An 18672-nucleotide genomic window follows, 5' to 3' on the forward strand; every position below is an offset into this window, starting at 1 on the left:
TTGGAATTCCCCTTTAACCACTTCCTGTCTCCCTAGGTTAACTCCACCAATATGCGTTAAGCACCTACTCTGTGCTACGTGCTGTTCTAGGCACTGGGGTCACAGAGATGCGTTTCTATTCGTGGGGTTCATAATCTGGTGAGAAAAGATAAGCATATATTCAAGTCCAACAGATGATAACCAGTCAAGGGGATGGGGCAGATTGTAGCTGCAAAGAGAGAGAGATCGTTTCCCCTCGGGAGGGGTCAGAGGTGGCTTCCCTCATAGGTGAGAAGGGTTTTAAAGGATAAATAGGCGTTTGCCAGGCAGACTCGGGGTCAGCAATAGTACAAAAAGAAAGGAATAGGTCTGAGGTGTATACTTAGATAAAAGTTGCCCAGATTAAGGAGGCGATTGGACAATGAAGAGAGAGAAGAATAAGATACCCTCCACTTCTTGGCTGGGGTCCCTGCATCAAAGGAGGGAGAGATGAGGAAGGCCTGGGAGAAGCAGGGCTGGAGAGCGAGGCTGCAATTCCATGTTGCACGTGCTGGTGTGAGGCATCCTGAGTCGTCACCAGAGTGAGGCGCTGAGATTCAGTCACAGGGGTCATTGAGGTCAGGTGGTGAGAGAATAAGGAGGGGCATGGGATGGGGGAAAGGCCCAGCTCAGAAGAGAGGGGTCCGCCTCCAAATATGTTGATGCCAGACTGAAGGGAGGCACGGAGCAGGCAGAGCATCAGGGTGCCCCTGGAGGAGGATGTCGGGGAGTCCGAACCTCCCCTGTGCAACCACACAGGCTGAGGGGGAGGAGAGGCCTCGCACGCTGTGGCAGTTCTTCCACCTGCCATTTCAGAAACGAGACATGGGCCCCATTTCCCCTCCCACCTCCGCACTAAACTTGACCTCTGTGTCCAGCCCACACAGCCAAGAAGGGGTGTTCTGAGAGCGGAGTTAGCTGGAATTCCAGACACAACGAGTGACATTTCACCTGGTGGTTAGGAGAGCAGCCTGGCAGCCAGACTAGACTGGCCCTGAGCAAACCCCAGCTGTGTGACCTTGGACAAGTGCCTTAATGTCTCTGTACCTCAGTTTCCTTACCTGTCAAATGGGTATGGTAATAGGACCTACTTCATGGGGTAGTTGTGAGGAAGAAATAAGTTAATAGATGAAATGTTCTTAGGACAAAGCCCGGCACATAGTAAGTGCTCAATAAACGTGCTCAGACGATTACTATGATTACAACTGCCCATCTCTGACACTACAGAATCTAAATGCAAGTTCTGGGCTCTGAAAACGCTGCTGGCTGCGCTCTGGCTGCGCTGCTTCTACAAATCCAGCAGCTGGATGGCTTTCCTCCGATGGAATGAGACCTAAGCACTTTCCAGCCTGGAGGTCAGACAAGCCATGGAGACTGAGTATGTGGTGAGTGTGTGTGTGTGTGTGTGTGTGTGTGTGTGTGTGTGTGAAAGGCGGTTCCCAAACCAGACCAGCTTAGCTTTCTGGAGCAGGAGTCGAGCATCCACTCCTCCAGGATCCTGCGTTTCTGCAGGCTCACCCAGTGGGGTCCTCCACACTCCTTCCCACCCTGGGAAGGCTCCGTAGTGGCCCATGAGGTGTAGTGCCATCGAAGGCCTGTAGGGGGCTCTAGAGCTCTTCCATTCCCCATACTCTGGGCTGTGAAGGGACCACGCTTAAAACAATGGTGTGCTTACCCAGGCTGTGTGACTCTGCTGCTCAAAGAGGCAGTGAAGAGAAGCTGGGGTTTGCTGGTGCCCTATCAGTGAGCCCCCGTGCATCCACGCTCCCAAGTGGCTGTTGCAGATTTAGCCCCTTGTCCCCCCTACCCCACCGTCTAACACTGATTGGGGCAGTCTCTCCACAGCCCCCTAGGGGATGCCACCAAAGGGCAGCCTCCTGTCCTTGTGCGGGAAGGCAGGCAGAGGCCACTGCTTTGGCTTCCACGGTGCAGCAAGGGTAGCTTCCAACTGCCGGGGTCTCAGGGTCTAGCAGTCCAGCCCCCAACCTGCTTGTGAGGGAGACATCACGCAGAGACAGCTTCCTGAAAAGACCTGGCTTACCCTGTTCCTCCCTAAGGCAAAACTAAACAGCTTTGGGTCCTGGGTGTGGAGACCGCATTCGGCAGATTTACTTACCTGATTGCAATTCTATCGCTGTGTCTGGATGACAGAAGTCACTAGTACCCACTAACTTCGAAGGACATGCTCAACCGAATAAGTTAATATTGGCAAAAAGTTAAAGATAGTCATTAAAAAAAAAAACCCACAACAATTTGAAAACACTAAACACGTAATCATTATTTTGGGCTCCAAAAACAGAAAAAAATAAGGGAACTGTGTTTCTTAATCAAAACAACTTTAAAAAAAAAAACAGCCATGGGTAGGGTTGTCAGATTTAGCAAATATTGCCTGGGACATGCTTATCCTAAAAAATTAGTCATAGTTTACCTAAGATCCAAATTTAACTGGGTGTCCTATATTTTATTGGGCAACTCTGCCCACAGGACTGAGAATATAGAGATTCATTCAGAGGAAATATGCTATTCACACACCCCTATCCCTGTCCCAAATCATAATTCCTTCTCTAATCCCCTGTGTTACGTAGGGAAACGCAAGCTACGTTGATCGCATTAAACAAGGTAATCGGTCCAAGCACCCCAATCTTACTGCTGAGGCCGCTCATTGTGAGGTTATGTCAAAGGGAGGAAAAGTAACTTCCAAAAGATAACATCAAGAAATTAGCAAGCGCGAGGAACACTTAATGAACACCCCATGCGACCTGGCCCCTGTGAATTCACAAGGTTTACTCTTCACAACAACCCTGGGAGGTAGACACTGTTAGTGGAAACTAAACAGGATATCCACAGGTCTTGTTTCTGTAGTTCTTGCAAAGGCACCTACATTTCTGGTCAATTACTTCCCGGGGGAAAGAAAGAGGAAGGCATCCAAGACGGACTCCATCCCACCGACAAACCGGCGTATTCCTAATGCAGCCCCAGGTCTGCCGCTGTTTGGTTCTGTGCCCCTCACACAGGAAACTGTCTGAATTTCAATAAACCATCACTGGCGAGGGGTGCGGGATGGTGGGGGAGAGGCGGGTGGGAAGCCCATAACAGTCTTCAGTAAGTTGGCCTTACAACCGAGGGAGGTGTGTTACACCCCGGGATCATAAACAGCTCATTTGCTGTGAATAAAGGCACGGCTCGAGCCATCCCACCACTCGGGGACAATGACATGCCGATTCCAAATGTTCTCTGTAAGAAAAAAACACCCTTTCTCCTAATCCCTCTTAAACTCAACAAGACTGATTGGTTTTTATTATTCATGAATTAATTTTTTACTCGGGGTCCAACAAGGGAATTGAAGCTATCACGTTTCTCACCGATGGAGGGGGGGAAAAGCAGATCTCGCTCGACCTGCGCAGCACGGCCACTCCGGCTGGGATCCTTGGGGGCAGGCCGTTTTGTTTGTTAAATCAGTTAATAATCAATTAAAAGCCCAAAGCTTGGGGTTGTTTTTCTTTTAGAAAAGAAAAAAAAATAAATAAGAACATAAGTAAAAAATTAAAGTAGAAAAAAAAGACAGACAGCTGAGGGACCCTGGTATCTGAGGTGCCCCCTAAACACTAGGCTGGTGTGTGTTATTAGGCTGCCTCCTATTGTCAAGGCACATACAAAAAAGGAGGTGGGGGGTGAGGAATGGGAGGAAATAACAAAGGCAGCTCCGATTTCAAAAGTAACGCCCAGATTTGCAGTCTGCGTGGGGAGCAGGTCTGAGCCTGGAAGTCAGCATGAGGAGTTGCAGGAGGGGGTCACGGGACCCAGAGGGTCGGCTCCCCGGCGGCCTCCCTCTAATCTCTGCCTCCAGAGGGCAGGTGTCGGTACCCAGGAGCAGGGAACAACAGCCTCAGAGAAGCTGGATGGCCAAGAAGGCAATCAAGGGTGGCGAGGTGACTTTGCCTCTTTCTTCACACAGTTCTTTTCCCAGCTATTCACATGCGCCAAGTCAGAGCCCCCGCCCCGCCCCCCTCCCCATTCCGTCCTCTGTGTGCCTTTGGTCTGCAAACCGCTCCAGAGATCGCAGCCAGAGGAACCACGGAACTCGGGGAGATCTAGAGGCAGAGCATGGGCCTCAGACGCTCGTGGCAGTGGCCAGACCTGACGCAGCATCCTTCTACAAGACACCTGTCTCCCCTCCTAATTCAAAGGCAACACACCCAGCCTTTCTCAGGGTGGGGCCCATGGCTGACTACCCGTGTGTCCATTATTTCAGAGACCAGGCAGTTTTCGCTCCTGGATGGATGTAGACATGCATGGTTATGTTTGCAGGAAAACATTTATGTTCGGAGGGGGAAAGCCACCGCAACCCTCATCCGGTCACCATGAGAAACTGGTTAGGAGAATTGCTTTGTGCTTTTGGGGAAGAAAAAGCTGCAAGCTGTTATTACCGTTATCCTAATTATTACAACCATCGCATTATTGCTGTTATTTCTGGAAAAGCGGCATCCTTTCTGCCAAAGCGTGTTAAGCTTGATTGCCTAGGTAGACAATGTCAACACACCCTGGAGACAAATGACAAGGATGGAGGCTAAAAGGAGAGGATAAGGACTGCGCTCTGCATGTGTGCTGAAGGGGTGTTGCGCCATCAGAAGGGGACGTGTTCTGCCGATCGATGCAAAAAACAAAAAGGATGCGCCAGCTCGTTCACTCTGCGTGGCCAAGGTCCCACACAAGAGCTCCAAGTGCCAGGAAGTGAGGCGAGAGGCGAGATTCAAATATTGCTTTTGAATAAAGTTTCGTGCTTCCTGATACCCTCGCCCACACCGTCGTTCTCAGATAACAGGCACCGCAAACCTGGCATCTGCCTGTAACCAGGAGGCTTCTGCCTCCCTGTTCCCACCAATGCACGTGAGCCGACCCCTGACAGTGTGTATCAGACACTGGAGGCTGCATCAGGACAGGCTGGCCACCGAGGGCATACTGCTTTGGGACTTCACCCCGCTAATCCTGCTCGGCCCCTCAAAACAGCTCGAACACACCCACGCACTCATACAGGCACATACACACGCACACACTCAGGTAGACTCCCCCCCCCCCCAACACACACACAGACCCACACACCCTATCTTCCTTCCTCCAAAACAGAAAATCAAGGGAGAAAAGGACAAGGGCAAACCAGAGCAACTTGGAATACAAATAGAGGGGGAAGTAAGTAAGGACAAAGGAAAATGTTAAGTTGTAAGACATGAGAGAAATCTCATCTAAAACATCACCCTTCACACCCCCACCTTCCCGCAGCATTTCCTTACAGACTGTATTTCCTTGTTCTTTGCCCTTCAGAAACCAAGAAAACACGAAAAGGCCAGGGACGCTCAAAAACCATTTTCCAGGTATCTTTAAAAAATAAAATAAAAAAATACACACACACCAGGTTAAAAAAAAAAACACCAAAACCATAAATATAATAAAATCCTAAAAAATTAACAAGGAGAATAAAACACAAACCTAACTTATAAATTCAAGCAATTTTTTTAAAAAAGAGCGCCACGTTAAAATAACACCGGGGCTGGGGTTGGGCAACTCCTAGTTTCCTGGGTGGGAAGGCTTGCCTCTCATTGGCACTTCGCATCCATACAGTCTTTCCCAAACACCGACGTTCCGGTGAGGCTGGCTGCTGCTGTGATTGGCAGGAGAGGACCCTGATATCGTTTCAGATGAAAATTGATCACATTTAAAACCAGAAGATAAAACACAAAACCTTGTCGGAGTTTGTTTGACCGCCTGTTGACCTCTGGATGAAACGACATTGAGAAATAAAAGAACATTGTCCAGAAAACCATTCCCAGAAAAGGTTCAATCCCAGAGATGCAGAACAACAGTACTGAACAGAATATTTTAAAGTCCTAAGGGAGAGAGAGAGAGAGGAGAGAGAGAGAGAGAACACTTCTCTGGGACTAAAATGTGTATAGGTTAAAAAGATGGGGGGAAATTATATCTCTAACCCCCAGGAAAACTTTTGTTTGGGGTTTATTTTGATCCGAGTTCATACACATTTGAATTTAAGCCATTCAACCAATAGGGGTGTTTTTCTGCCTTGTCCAATTCCATACGGAAAGCTCCATGGGCAGGTTAACTGGTGTGGTTGTCCTCGATGTAAGAAAACATCTGACCCTTTCAGCTATAGATGCTCAATGGCTACATCCAGGGAGAGAAGGGGAAGCCAGGAGCCTGGACCAGAACTGCCCACCTGCTCCTGTGAGTGTGGCCAGGGCTGCCCGCTCCTGTCCTCCGGGCCCTGCCCAGCCCTGCCCAGGCCAGCACACTGGAGAGGCCCTTAAGAAAGACCGAAGCCGGCTGCAGGGACAGCCTGCCCTCGGCTCCCTCCGTGCTCCCTTTCGCACCATGGAAAAACCCCAGGCTCCACAGCTTCCACTGGAATGTGGCCACAGCCTGACCTCGGCCCAGGCCCGGGTACCGCAGGCAGCAGGGGCTGCGTTTAAATAGCAGAGCCCCTTGCCCCCTCTTTCTCCCATCCTGAAGGGGAACAGTCCATAACACACACACACGCACACACACAAACACACACACACCCTTCGGGTAGGAATTCTCCCAGGAATGGATGCAGCTTTTCATGTTTCGGGGTTCAGAGAAATCCCCGCCAACAGGGGCGTTGACAGCAATAAGAAAAGGCTTGACACTCCCTTAAGCCACTGCTTATAAATAAAGGTGCTGTAGGATCCTTTCTATTCTAATCCTGATCAGTACAGAAAGATGCTCTAGATAGGCAGGTCCGGGTGCACTCACAGGAGAGGGGAGACCACGTGGCTCCGTGGCTCCCCACTTGTCCAGGTGGCTGGTTGGGGGGCTCTCTGCTCCCAGGGACAAATGGAGCCACTGCTCTCCTAGGGCCGAGCCCCTCCCTGAGTGGGACCCCCAGGCTGTCCAGCTCTGCAGAACCCAGGAGCCAGCAGGCAGGCCCTTCCCCCTGCCCGCTGAGCCTCAGGAGTGCTCGCTGGAAGTTAAGATGTGTCCCCTCTAGAGCCTGCCTTTCTCCCAGAAGGCCCTGAGGGCTACAGACCAGCATGGGCCCAAAGTCACATCCTGGCAGCGTGCTGGGGAAGAGAGGGAGGGCATGCCCCCGAGCAGCCTGCCACACAGGGTCACACTGTTACAGGAGGCGAGGGTCACTTGTCCAGTGGCCTAGGGAAGAAATAACGCACCTCTCCCAGACACTGCCCCGACATCCCCTCTGAGGACGGGGGCTGGCCCGGCCACTCGTTACCAGGACAGCTCTGCCATTATCAGTGAAAGGTCGGTGGCCGCACCAGAGGCAGGAGGCAGGCTGGCCCGGTGAGAGTTAATCTGCCCGGCCTGACATCGCAGGGTCACCGTGATGTGCAGAGAAGTTGAGCATCCCCGACCCCCAGAGCTGGTCTGCTAATTACATTTGCAATTATAACTACCACCACCTCCCAGGGACCAGGCCACACCAGCCACGCCAGGGACACCGGGACCAGAGGAAGCCTATGGGCCCCATCTCCGAAGAATGACCACGCCCATGCTCCCGGAGGTCCGGGACTGCCGGGGCTGAGAAAGGGAAGCTCACCAGAGACGAAGCCCGGTCAGGGGTCACCAGCATTTACGGTCTTTGATTTATCCGGAGAAATCAGCAAAAGGCCTCAGGGGCAAACAGGCAGGATGTCTGGTTCCAGCCCCTCCCCCAGTTCCTGGCATGGTGAGTGGACCCTCTACTTGAAACCCCTTCCTGGGCCCACGCGCCCTCTAATAACTAAGTGTCTGTGGAGGACATCAGAGGTTGAGCACGAAGGGTCCCTATGGGAACATTCGGTCAAGAGTCACCAGACTCTAAGACAGAGGCTCCCAGCAGAGCCAGAGGGAGTTCTGGCTGAGCTGATTCTGGGCAGACCTCCTGGTCAGGCTGGGCCAGCACTTGGGGGCCTCACTTTCCGGAGAGGTGGAAAGAGCCGCAGGAGGGCCCACAGGTGTGGGAAGGCATCAGCATGGGGTGTTCAGGGTGTGGGTCAGAGTTCACTTTGAAGGAATAGCTCATGGTCTAAATATTTGCTAAGCCTCCCCCTTAAATTAGAACCACAAATAATTGGAATCATGTTGAGGTAGTCCTAGAGCATCTGGGAGGACAAGTTCCAGAGAAGGGCACTGTAGAACCATCAAAAGCATCTGTTTCTTGTCCCTTTGTCTTCTACTGGTAAAATTCTCTCTCCTTTTGCATCCTGCCCATTCACACACCAATGCCATCGCCACCCCCAATGCACGTGCGTTCTCAATGTCTCTCTCACACCCTCTCCTTTGGCCTGCTAAACTTGCACAGACCCCTCCAGTTCCAAGCGCTCCAAAGAAACAAGGCATTTTGCGAAGGACTGAGGAAGGAGGCAAACTTCTTCATTGAGTTTATATTATCTTTAAAAACCATTTGGGCCCAGCCAGCATGGCTCAGTGGTCGAGCATCGACCTGTGAACCAGGAGGTCACGGTTCAATTCCCGATCAAGGCACATGCCCGGGTTGCAGGCTCGATCCCCAGTGTGGGGTGTGAAGCAGGCAGCCGATAAGTGGTTCTCTCTTATCATTGATGTTTCTATCTCTCCCCTCTCCCTTCCTCTCTGAAATCAGTAAAAATATATTTTAAAAAACCAATTATGAGGAACATGAATCCAGACAAAGATACAAGGACCCCCCCCCGAGCTTGGGCCAGGGGCACTCTGAGGCTGAGACGGTGGGGTTGTGACATGAATTCTCTATCACAGCCACTTCCCTCGAAAAGTCCCCTCTGTCCCTCTCTCTTGGACTAAATGGGATACTTAATTGTGGGACAGGTTGTTTCTATAAATATATATATATATATATATATATATATATATATATATATATGAAACATCTTTTCATATATCGCCATTACTGGTAAAATAGAGGATTGCTTCTAAAATGAAGGGGACTGGGGAAATAATAAGCCCCGGAGGAAATTTCCAGTTGATGTCAGGCTCTCACTGAGCTGGAAAGGGCCTTCCCGGGACTGGGCCTTCCTCATTGACCTCCTGTTTCCTCCTAGTTTATCGCCCTTGGGCCTGAACAAGTCCAGCCCCCATCACCCATCCTCTGCCACGGCCGCCTGCATTTCCAGAAGGGTGGCAGGCACAGAGGCTTATTTCCTAGAGCCCCTCCCTTGGAAAACCAAGGCTAATGTCCTCACTGTGATTTATTTTTAAATGTACCATTAAAAATTAATTTCCCCCTTTGTTTTTCTCTGGGTCACTGATTCTGAATTACCATGTGGCATTTTTCCTACGTGTGAAGCCACATATTTTACCTTCAGGACAATTTGTTCTTTGTTTCTTTAATAGCAACAAAGTGGTCACTGGCAGCCCCCCACCCCCCACCCCCCGGGTTTTATGCTGAGGGTCTCCGGCCCGGTGGCTCACGGATACATTTCTACACAGGCACACGCAGGCCAGCACGCTCACTCCCACTCCAGCTGATTATATATGTACATAAAATATTGATTAGAAATGGTAATGGAGTCACCTACAGGATTGGCTACAGGAAAATGAAAATGAAGGATAGAAAGGTATGAAGGTACGTGTGTGTGCGTGCGCGCGTGCACATGTATGTGTGTGTGGCAGGGAGGGGGGGAGAGAATTTCTCACCTGGGAAAGTGAGAATAACACTAAAGCCTTGAAAAATGCTCTCTGAATGCTAGCAGGTGAGGAGGGCTGAACCGTGGTCCCTGTGCCCCTGGGTTTTCTCAAGTCCAGGAATGTGGACTAAGCCACATGGGTAGAAACCGTGTGTACAGAGCACATGCACCCACTCATGTATATGGTCCCGGAGAAACATCAGCACTGAAATGAATGGATTCGTCCTACTGTCCTTCCAGCCAACCACAAAATGCTACCAAAGGCTCTAAAGCTACTTGTCGTGAAGCACAGGGGGTTGAGGTCAGAAAGCTGCCTCCCCCCTACCCCAGCCTCTGCCCTCCCAGCCTGGCCCTTGGAGACTTGGCACCTGAACGACAGCAGACCTAAACCTCGCCAGGAGGCTCACCTCTGTGCATGGGGCCAGCTCACCAATGTGCCGGGCATCGCACAGGGTTGCTTCATTCCTCGGGGGCAACAGCGGGTATATTTATGGGTTTTCCTGTGCCCCGTGGAGTGAGAAGCTAATTCTTTGCAAAGAAACCAGGAAGGGTAGGGAATCCAAACCACGGTCAGGCTCACTCCATCAATGACTCACTCCCACATCAAACCTCCCAGACACCCAGGACCTCGGCTCCCTCACTCCCCTTGGCTGCTTCCCCGACATTCCCTCTTTGCCCATATTTCTCCTCAAACTCAAGCCAGGGTTGCCGTCAACTCGATGAATTACCCAGCTGCTAAACCCTCCACCTCCCCTCTCCTTGCTTTCTGAACATAGTCAAAGGCCGTATTTCCCCCATTCGAATTTTCATATTTATTGTCTAAGACGTGAGCCAGGGACACATACACGGATATTTCCAGCTCACCTAAAGGAGTCACCTCTGGAGAGAGGGAGCCTAAATAATTTAAATATCAAATATTTGTCGCCCTTGGTGGTGTTATGTGAGAAAATGCCCCACAAGCATCCAACATTGTCCTCAGCCTCACCTACCCACCCCGAGGTTTCTTTCACGGCTCCCACTAGCTTTGAGGAGGGAGCATCTCATGGCACCGCCCCACCCCCCACCCCACCGGCCCTACAAGCTGGGGTCATCGGTGTAACCTATAAATAGAATGAAGAGCCACTTTTCAAAGCGGAGGGAAATCTGAATCCATTATAATTAAGGGTTCCCCTCATCTCCCAACCCACGCACCACCTTCTGACACTCTTGTCTAAGTTCTAGCGGCACCGAAAGGACCCTCACCCAAGGAACCCCTGAAACTGGAACCGGAAAGGTCAGCGTGGAGGCTGGAGCAGTCCCGTCGTTGACAGGAGACGCTGCTGTGAAGTTGCCTCGGCTCTCGCGCGCATGGTCCACCAGGGATGGAGGTGGTCTGTGCAGCGAGGGGGCGGTTGCACACTCCCTGGGACCCCACATTCACTATCCAGAGTGTTTATTTTGGGGATGTACTGCGTCTTGGGAGGAGGGGTACAAAAATGAAAGGACGGTGGAACGAGCAGTGACTCTGATAGGTTAGTTAGCTTCAGAGAAAAAAAGAAGAGGAAGAAAAGCACGAAGTTGAGCAGGTCCGCGAGAACCTAGAGTTTTCCTTTTATTATTATTTTCTAAGAACCTAGAGTTTTCCTTTTATTATTATTTTCTAAGCATTCCGAGGGACCACGCTGCAGGGTCCCACACCCAGATGCCTGGGCACCTGCCCGGAAGCGGAGGGGCACGGAGCGCCAGAGGGGAGACTCGGGCAGAGACCCGGACAGGTGGCCCCGGGAGGGAAACTGCCGGTGGCCAGAGCCTGACTCCGCGGAGCCCAGGGTTGGATGCTCGGGTCAGCCCCCCGCCGCTCAGGGGGATCCGTTCTCCCTCCACTTTCCGCTCAGCGCGCGCGCGCGTGCGCGGCGCGCTGCCCAAGCCCGGGGACCCGCGGCTCCTGGGAGTCCAGTTCCGTAAGCCCCCCGCCGCCACCTACGCCCACGCTGCTTGGACCACCCCAGGTTCCCTCCAGGTGAGTGCAAAGCCGCCCCCGGGGCACGGAAATCTCGCCTGTCTGTTCCGCAGGGCGCAGCCTCCTCCAAAGTCGGGAACCAACTTTGCCGGTGCCGCAGCGCCGGGCCGTGTCCCGACTCCCGGCTGGGGCGGGCTTCCCTCGCAGGGCGTGCGGGGCGCAGTGCGTCCCGGCCCGGCCGTGCCGTCCGCACCCCTGGGGAGCCTGGACTCCGGGAACCGCGCTGCGTGCGCGCCCTCGGGGCTCCCCACTCGGACAGCTGGGCGAGGCGGCGCTGCCCGCCCGCTGTTTCCAAACCCGCGCACCACCTAGGATGTCGCTTCCTTGCCCACCATTTCTGACCCCCAGTATCGAAATAAATGTTCAGGTCAAAGGGAGGCTTTCTCACACAGGACGAGACATCTCTGCGACTTTCCCGCACCTGTTCTGGGCTTGCTCCTCCCCATTCCACAGAAACTCAAATATTTTCTCTCCAGGAGAGGAAGGAAGAGTGAATGAGAAACCGCTGCTCTAAAAGTCAAGAGTTTGTAAAGGGGATGCGGGAAAAGTTAGATGCAGGCCACCCCCGGAGAAGGAAACCCAAGAAGTGTGCGGCTTTTCCCCTCCGACACTCCCCAAGCGCACCCGGGGTCCCGGCCACTTCAAGAATGCCGAGAAGAACTGCGACACCCAGGACGGAGACAGCCCCACCGGCAGAAGGACAGACCGACCGACCCACCACGGAGGCACCTACTGGTTGTGGTAGCCGAGGGGGTCCGGGATGCAGAGTTCTGACACGTCCATCAGGCCCGGTTTAGCATTCCCAATTGGTAGAGAAAGACGGCGGGGAAATCACGCGGAAGAGCGAGTGAAGGGCACTGGCGAGGTGCGAGTCCGGCCGGGCACCGTGAGCGGGAGGAGGCAGGGCGGGAGGAAGCGCCGTGGCGGGGCGAGGGGGGAGGCGGGGAGCGGTGCGCGCACAGCCCGGCGCACCGGCTCCTGCACACCCTCCGAGCGGGCAGAGGGGACAGGGCGCCGTGGAGGAGGCTCGGGCACAGGAGACTTGGAGCCCACTAACCCTACTGTAGCTTTAAGGCTGGGAGACTGATGTATGGTTTGGCTCCTATTGGCTACCTCTCAGGGGCTGGACTTAAAGTGACAGAATCAAGCTGGGGTGGGGGGAGGGGGGGAGCCAGAGAGACTTCAATGGAATCAGACGCGCCAGCGAGGTCCCCACCTCCTGAGGAGCAGGGGGACTGGGCAGTGGAGCCACAAAGCCTGCCCTCTCACCGTTAAAGAAAAAACAATTTTTGTCCAACTGGCTCGTGGGACTGGGGGGTTGAAAGATTTGCTGCCTATATACCCTTCAACCTCCGTCCTATCTTTTTAACTGGCAGGTCTAGCAAACTCACCTCTCAGCCTTTTGGAGTGGGTCTGTTTTCCAGATTAAAAACGAGTCACATTTCTCCACTCGCACACCAAGGAGAAGAGGTGCCCTAGACATTTGCAGCCTCAAACCCTGTGTTTGGTGTGCAGAAGTGCAAAGGGTCAGGCCAGCAGGTGAGGCGCAGAGAGAGAGAGAGAGAGAGAGAGAGAGAGAGAGAGAGAGAGAGAGAGAGAGAAGACAAACAATTCCCTGCCCAGCGCCCCTCACCTGGGCCAGTTGGTTCTGAACCGCTTTCACATGGCTCGATACCCAGGGTGTGCATCTATAAAATGCTCTCTAGATGCATACAATGACACTCTCTTCATTGGCAACTCTCAGAAATGTACCCAGGACACAGACACAGGCAAATAAATTCCAGTCCGCTTCGGAAAATACAATAGTGGTTAACACAACCAGTCTCCCTGCCACATCCACTTTGAGGCACACAGTAGACACTTCCACACACACACCTGAATCCCCAGCTACGAACACACCTGCATTCCTGTCTGCTGCTCCCTCCATGAACCCGAATGTTACGGGCTGCCACTGAACCAAAAGCAAGCTGTGAGCCATGCCCCAATTCTTCTTCTGGGGCTTGTCATCTTCTGAGATGTGCCAGCCACAGGGATAATAATCAATTTGATGATTCAAATGAGTGTGGGGAGGGAGGTAGGCATAGAATTATTTAAAAGGGGAAGAAAAGCCCTCAGGAGAGACCACCACCTTGTTCTCCTAGATTCTACACAAGACAATGAGCAGTGGGGGTGGGGGGGGGGGAGAGACATAATTTTATCATCAAAATAACATCTAAATGGAGTGTAACTCCAGGCAGGGTTCAAGCACTTCAGGAATAAAAGCAGGAGGGTTGTGAGAAACCCCAGGAGGGGCCAGCCGCTGGGAGGGGCTGGGGACTGGGCAGCAAGGCTGCAGATGATTCTTGACTTGGATAAATGAAAGCGCGCAGGCTGGGACGCAGCTGAGATCTTTCATAAGCGCTGAAGTGGAGGAACGCGGGATTCTCCGCACAGGGGCTCAGGCAGGTATCTCACAGCGAGATGGATGAAGATGTCTGCTCTGTCAGCAGAACCCCAGCAGCCCCCGGGGTTTTTGGTTTTTTGTTGTAACTGCATAAGGACTTGGTGACATTAGAGAAGGAAAGGGTGCAGAGACACTTTCCTTGAGCTGCTCCACAGCCACCCTATCTTGCCAAGACCTCAGTGCTGGTTTCTCTGCGTCCTGCCTGGCTCCGGAAGTCCCTTCTCCAAGCACACAGCAGTCAGGGAGCGCTTTGTAAATGCACGTCCGATGCGCCCTTGTCACAATAAAAAAGAGACCCCAGTTCTTCCCGTGGCCTACAAGGAAGGCCCCACACGACAGGCTCCTGCGTGTCCCTCGGCACCCCTCCTCGGCCCAGGCCACGCTCCCCTCAGTCCTTGCATCTGTCACCTAGAACACCCCACCTTCCAGACCACACCAGAACCTTCTGCTAGTCACTTTGCTTCGGGTAATTTACCAGTTTGCAATTACATATATGTATAACGGTACGAGCAATCACACACACACACACTAGATTGTAAGCTCTGTGAAGGCAAGGACCATGCCTATTTTGCTTCCCTGGGGAACCTCGTGGCACTTAGAAGTTGCTTGATAAACATTTTGTGAGTGAATTTGTACACTGTAGCCGTCTGGGGTGGGGTGCCGGAGCCTGCTGCCCCAGGAGGGGGTGAAGCCCTGGCAGGTTGCATGGGATCAGCTGACTGCACTGTGTTTAACTGGAGAACACTCGGTGGAGCATGAAAAGAAAACTTCACAGCCTAGAGCCGTGGGTGCAAAGCCACCGGCGGCCAATGAGGGACATGAGGAGGTCTGTGCTGGTTAGGAAGCTAGCCTAGCGCCTGCGCACAAGCACTGTCTGTCTCACCTCGCTTCTGGGCATTAGCTGGTTGTCCTCCCTAGAAGGAGGTCCTTGAGACCCATCCTCCTCAGACTGCCCCCCTCCACTGTGCCCATCCAGCCGCCTCAGCCTCGGGCCAGAGTTTTTTCTCCTTTGCCTCCCTGGCAAGCGTGAGCCTGCAGACCCTGCTACAGGAGAGAAGAGGGCCTGCTGGCAGGGACGCCCTGGGAATCCGATCCAGCCTGGCAGGCCAGGCCACCATGGCCAGGTTACACAGTGTTCATGAGGCCAGCCCACTCTGTCTGCAGCCAGCTCACAGGGGACAGGATTTCTCCCCAGAGCCAGGGTCCGTTTCCACAGAGCTGGAGAGGTGGCGGGGGGGGGGGGGGGGGGGGGGAATGGGGCGGTGAGTGCAGAGGACTCCTGGATCCATGTGACCTTGCCAAAGTCATCTGTTCTCCAGAAAACCAAGATGGCACAGGGGGTAAATGGGACAGGCAGGGCTCTTGGATTCCTTCAAACCGGAAATTCACCCAACCAATCAATCATCACTTCATACCTCCACTGCTCACCCAGAGCAGGGGCTATGTGTAATCCACCTCTCATAAAAAGCTCTAGGCCACCCCTTCACTGTCCTATGTCCCAATACTGGCACCCCCAACCGGGCAAGCCAGCCCAAAGGAAATGGGACAAACGGTATTGGACACAGTAATTGCAGAGCGTGTGAGGGGACCGCAGCTCATTTTGTTTTCGTGACAAACCCCCTTAAATAGATATGTATCCCATTCACAGAACCTTGCAGGTAAGAAGGCTCAGGGATCATTTAGAACCGTCACCAGAATTTATAATTAAGGAAGTTGGTGAATTTCGCTGTGTGATGAAGTGACCTACCCAAGGTCACACAGCGAGTAACTAGCAAAGCATGCCCTCTGTGGACTTCTTATCCAGCTCCTGAATCTTCGTCCTCAAGTCTCTTCGCTTTCTCTCCTCTCTCCTCCCCCAAGTTCAAGCTCTTTCCTAGGGAATCTGAAGCCAAACTGAGCAGTGCCACTGGCAGCACACACCCCGGCTTCTGTGTCCACACCCTTCCCCAGGTGGTTTCCTGGGAGGTGGTGCCTGGAGGCAGATGCCCAGGAAAACACCCCCAGACGCAGTCCTGCCCTCTCTGTTCCCCAAACCTGTGTTTCTCCGGGGACGAAAATCTCCAACTGAGTGGTGGGTTGTGGGACACAGGTCCACGCTACCCACCCCACTTTCCCGTCCCAGTCTGGCTAAGTCCTTAGAATGGGCTGTCCTATTGCCTGCACCTGGATCTCAAGGGTCACTGAGTGGCCTTGCTGGGATCCAAGCGGCGGACCTCAGCACAGCACCCCTTGCCACAGGTGGTGAAAACCCCGCCGCTCTCAGAGTCTCGTCTTGGTGTGCATCTTCCCTCGCCTGAGGCAGCCTCCCTGACACCAGTCATTTCTGCACATAAGGCAGCAGCAAGCAGGTTATCTTGGGCTCTTGAATCCCCTCCTTAGGTGATGCTCACAGCCCAATAAGAAGAGGCAGGTTTTTTTTCCTCACTTTTCAAGCCAGGCAACTTAGTATGAGCTGGTGGACTCAACCTGGGCCCCAGGAGGGCAGAGGACTCGATGGCTTCCCCATTCAAAGAGAGGAGCCACTGGGAAGTTTTGAAGACTCCGCCGCATGTCCCTAAGCCCAGTGAATGTGGACACTAATTGACTTGTGACGCCATCCCTGACCCTCAGCCTCACCCATATTCCCTGAACCCACGTTTCCCGGCGAGAAGGGTGCCTTGCAAAACACCCGAGGTGCTCAGCCACTTCTTACCACCAGCCCAGGACGGAGAGGGGCCTCCGTGGAACCCACTGTCTGAATCACACTCCAAGCTTGTTTCTCTTCCGCCCCAGGGTCAGCGCTGGCGGAGGCGGGTCCATTGACGGTCCGTGAGGAGTAAGGAGGGCCTGGCCTGGACAGCAAGCCTAACCGGCGCATCCCCGGCCACAGTGCCCATCAGGCCGGGGCGCCATGGGCTCCAGGCTAGGGAGAATGTCGCTGGCCCCACACATCTGCGGTCCCACTCATTCTTGCCTCCCCTACATGAATCGGGGGGTGCGGAGTTATATCCCCGAGTGGTGGTCAGCAGACTGGCAGCCCATTGGCTGGCATGCATCCCAAGGATCATAATTAACTGATAACGCTAATACAATGTGAGTTTGTACTCCCATAATAGTCTCCTGCTGACAGATAAATGCTGCGGAAGCCTGATGGCTTTTCCTGGCGCTGTGATGGGCCATTATTGGGGCAAGAAGGCTCATGTCCTGTTAGCACTGCCACCATGACACCAAAGACAAAATATGAAGGGGACGACGTCTTGAGGTGGAGAAATGCTTGGGTCCCTCCCACCATCACCGTCATCCCTTTCATTATCTGAAAGCCCTACCGGGAGTCTTGGGATGCATTCCAGGCATTTCAAAGATCCATTATGACGTTTTTTCTGAGTCTCAAAATCCTATTCTCATCAACATGGCTGAATAGGGTATCAGAGTTCTCTGTTTGCCAAAAAGACCCCTTCCTTCCGGCAGTGAGCAAGGGGGCAACTGCCGACCAGGCAGGTGGGGGTCAGGCGGGCGACACATGTCTCTCAATAGAAACAAAGACCTTTCTCCCTCCCAATCACCAGGAGGATAGAAGCACATTAAGACATGATAGCTTTGCCCCTGCCAAATTTCGGGGGGGGGTGGTGTTGGGGGAGGGGGGGTTGAGATGAGAAGAAGTGTAAAGAGGGAGGAGGAAGTGGAAGGAGGGGAGGAGAAAGGAGCACTGTGCCTTGATAGTACCTGGTACCCAAGAGGCATCGAACAACTGGCTATTGACTAAATGAGTGATCTGTCTGATTAAATATTTTCCATGAGAGTGGATTATGGTTTTCTTTCCTTATAACAAAGAAATTTGACCTTATTTTCATCCTGTGTCACATATAATTAATCTATCATCCAATTTCTTATGACTTCTGCATCCATTGAAGAATAAACCAGAGTTGGTTTCAAGTAGCCATACAATGTGCTTCTTGGGTCTCATCATCGGTAAAAGGAAAGCCTCTCTTTGACGGGAAAACAACTGTGAATATCTCATGGTCAGCACTGGCCACAGAGTTAACGGTTTGCTTTGCAAACTCACAGATTATGCCTCCGTGTACGTTCCTGTTCTCAAGGATAATTACCTCAGAGAAACCTCAAAATACACGAAACGTTTGGAAAATGAATTCAAAGGGACCACACACATGTAAGGTGTTGCTATTGAGTGGGAACAAAGGAACATGTTGGCCGAGCCTGTCTCCCTGGCATCAATGACATGAGATTCAAAACTGGGAACATTCAGACGCGCCTTCATTTCCTAATGGCTCGATGAAGGTAGACCTTCTTATTTCATTCTTTTTCAGAATAAAATGCTTTTTTTGGTGTTTGTTTCACTCTAATAAAGTGTTTTATGGAGAAGAAGAAAAAAAAACAAACAAACCAGCAAATGCTTTTAGGTTTTAGGAACAATCAAATGTGGTTTGTAAACTGTCAAGTGCCGTCCCTGCATAAACAGGATCAAGGTGATACCTTCTGACGGTGTTCCTCCAGGAGCAAACTGCTGGCCAAGCGCGACCTTCACAATGTGTATCACAGCGAAACCAGCCCTGCTGTGAACTGCC

The 18672-nt window shown here is 52.5% G+C and overlaps 1 protein-coding gene across 1 annotated transcript in view; it reads right to left on the reverse strand.

Annotated features, from left to right (window-relative positions):
* The window catches only part of ESRRB (estrogen related receptor beta), a 104500-nt gene extending 92050 nt beyond the window's left edge, over positions 1-12450 (reverse strand). The window contains exon 1 of the mRNA XM_028141335.2: positions 12401-12450. Coding sequence (XP_027997136.1) covers positions 12401-12450 — 50 coding nt within the window. The remainder of the gene's footprint in view (positions 1-12400) is intronic.
* Between the last annotated feature and the right edge of the window lie 6222 nt (positions 12451-18672).

The sequence above is a fragment of the Eptesicus fuscus genome, chromosome 5, assembly GCF_027574615.1.
Source record: "Eptesicus fuscus isolate TK198812 chromosome 5, DD_ASM_mEF_20220401, whole genome shotgun sequence".
Taxonomy (NCBI): Eukaryota; Metazoa; Chordata; class Mammalia; order Chiroptera; family Vespertilionidae; genus Eptesicus; species Eptesicus fuscus.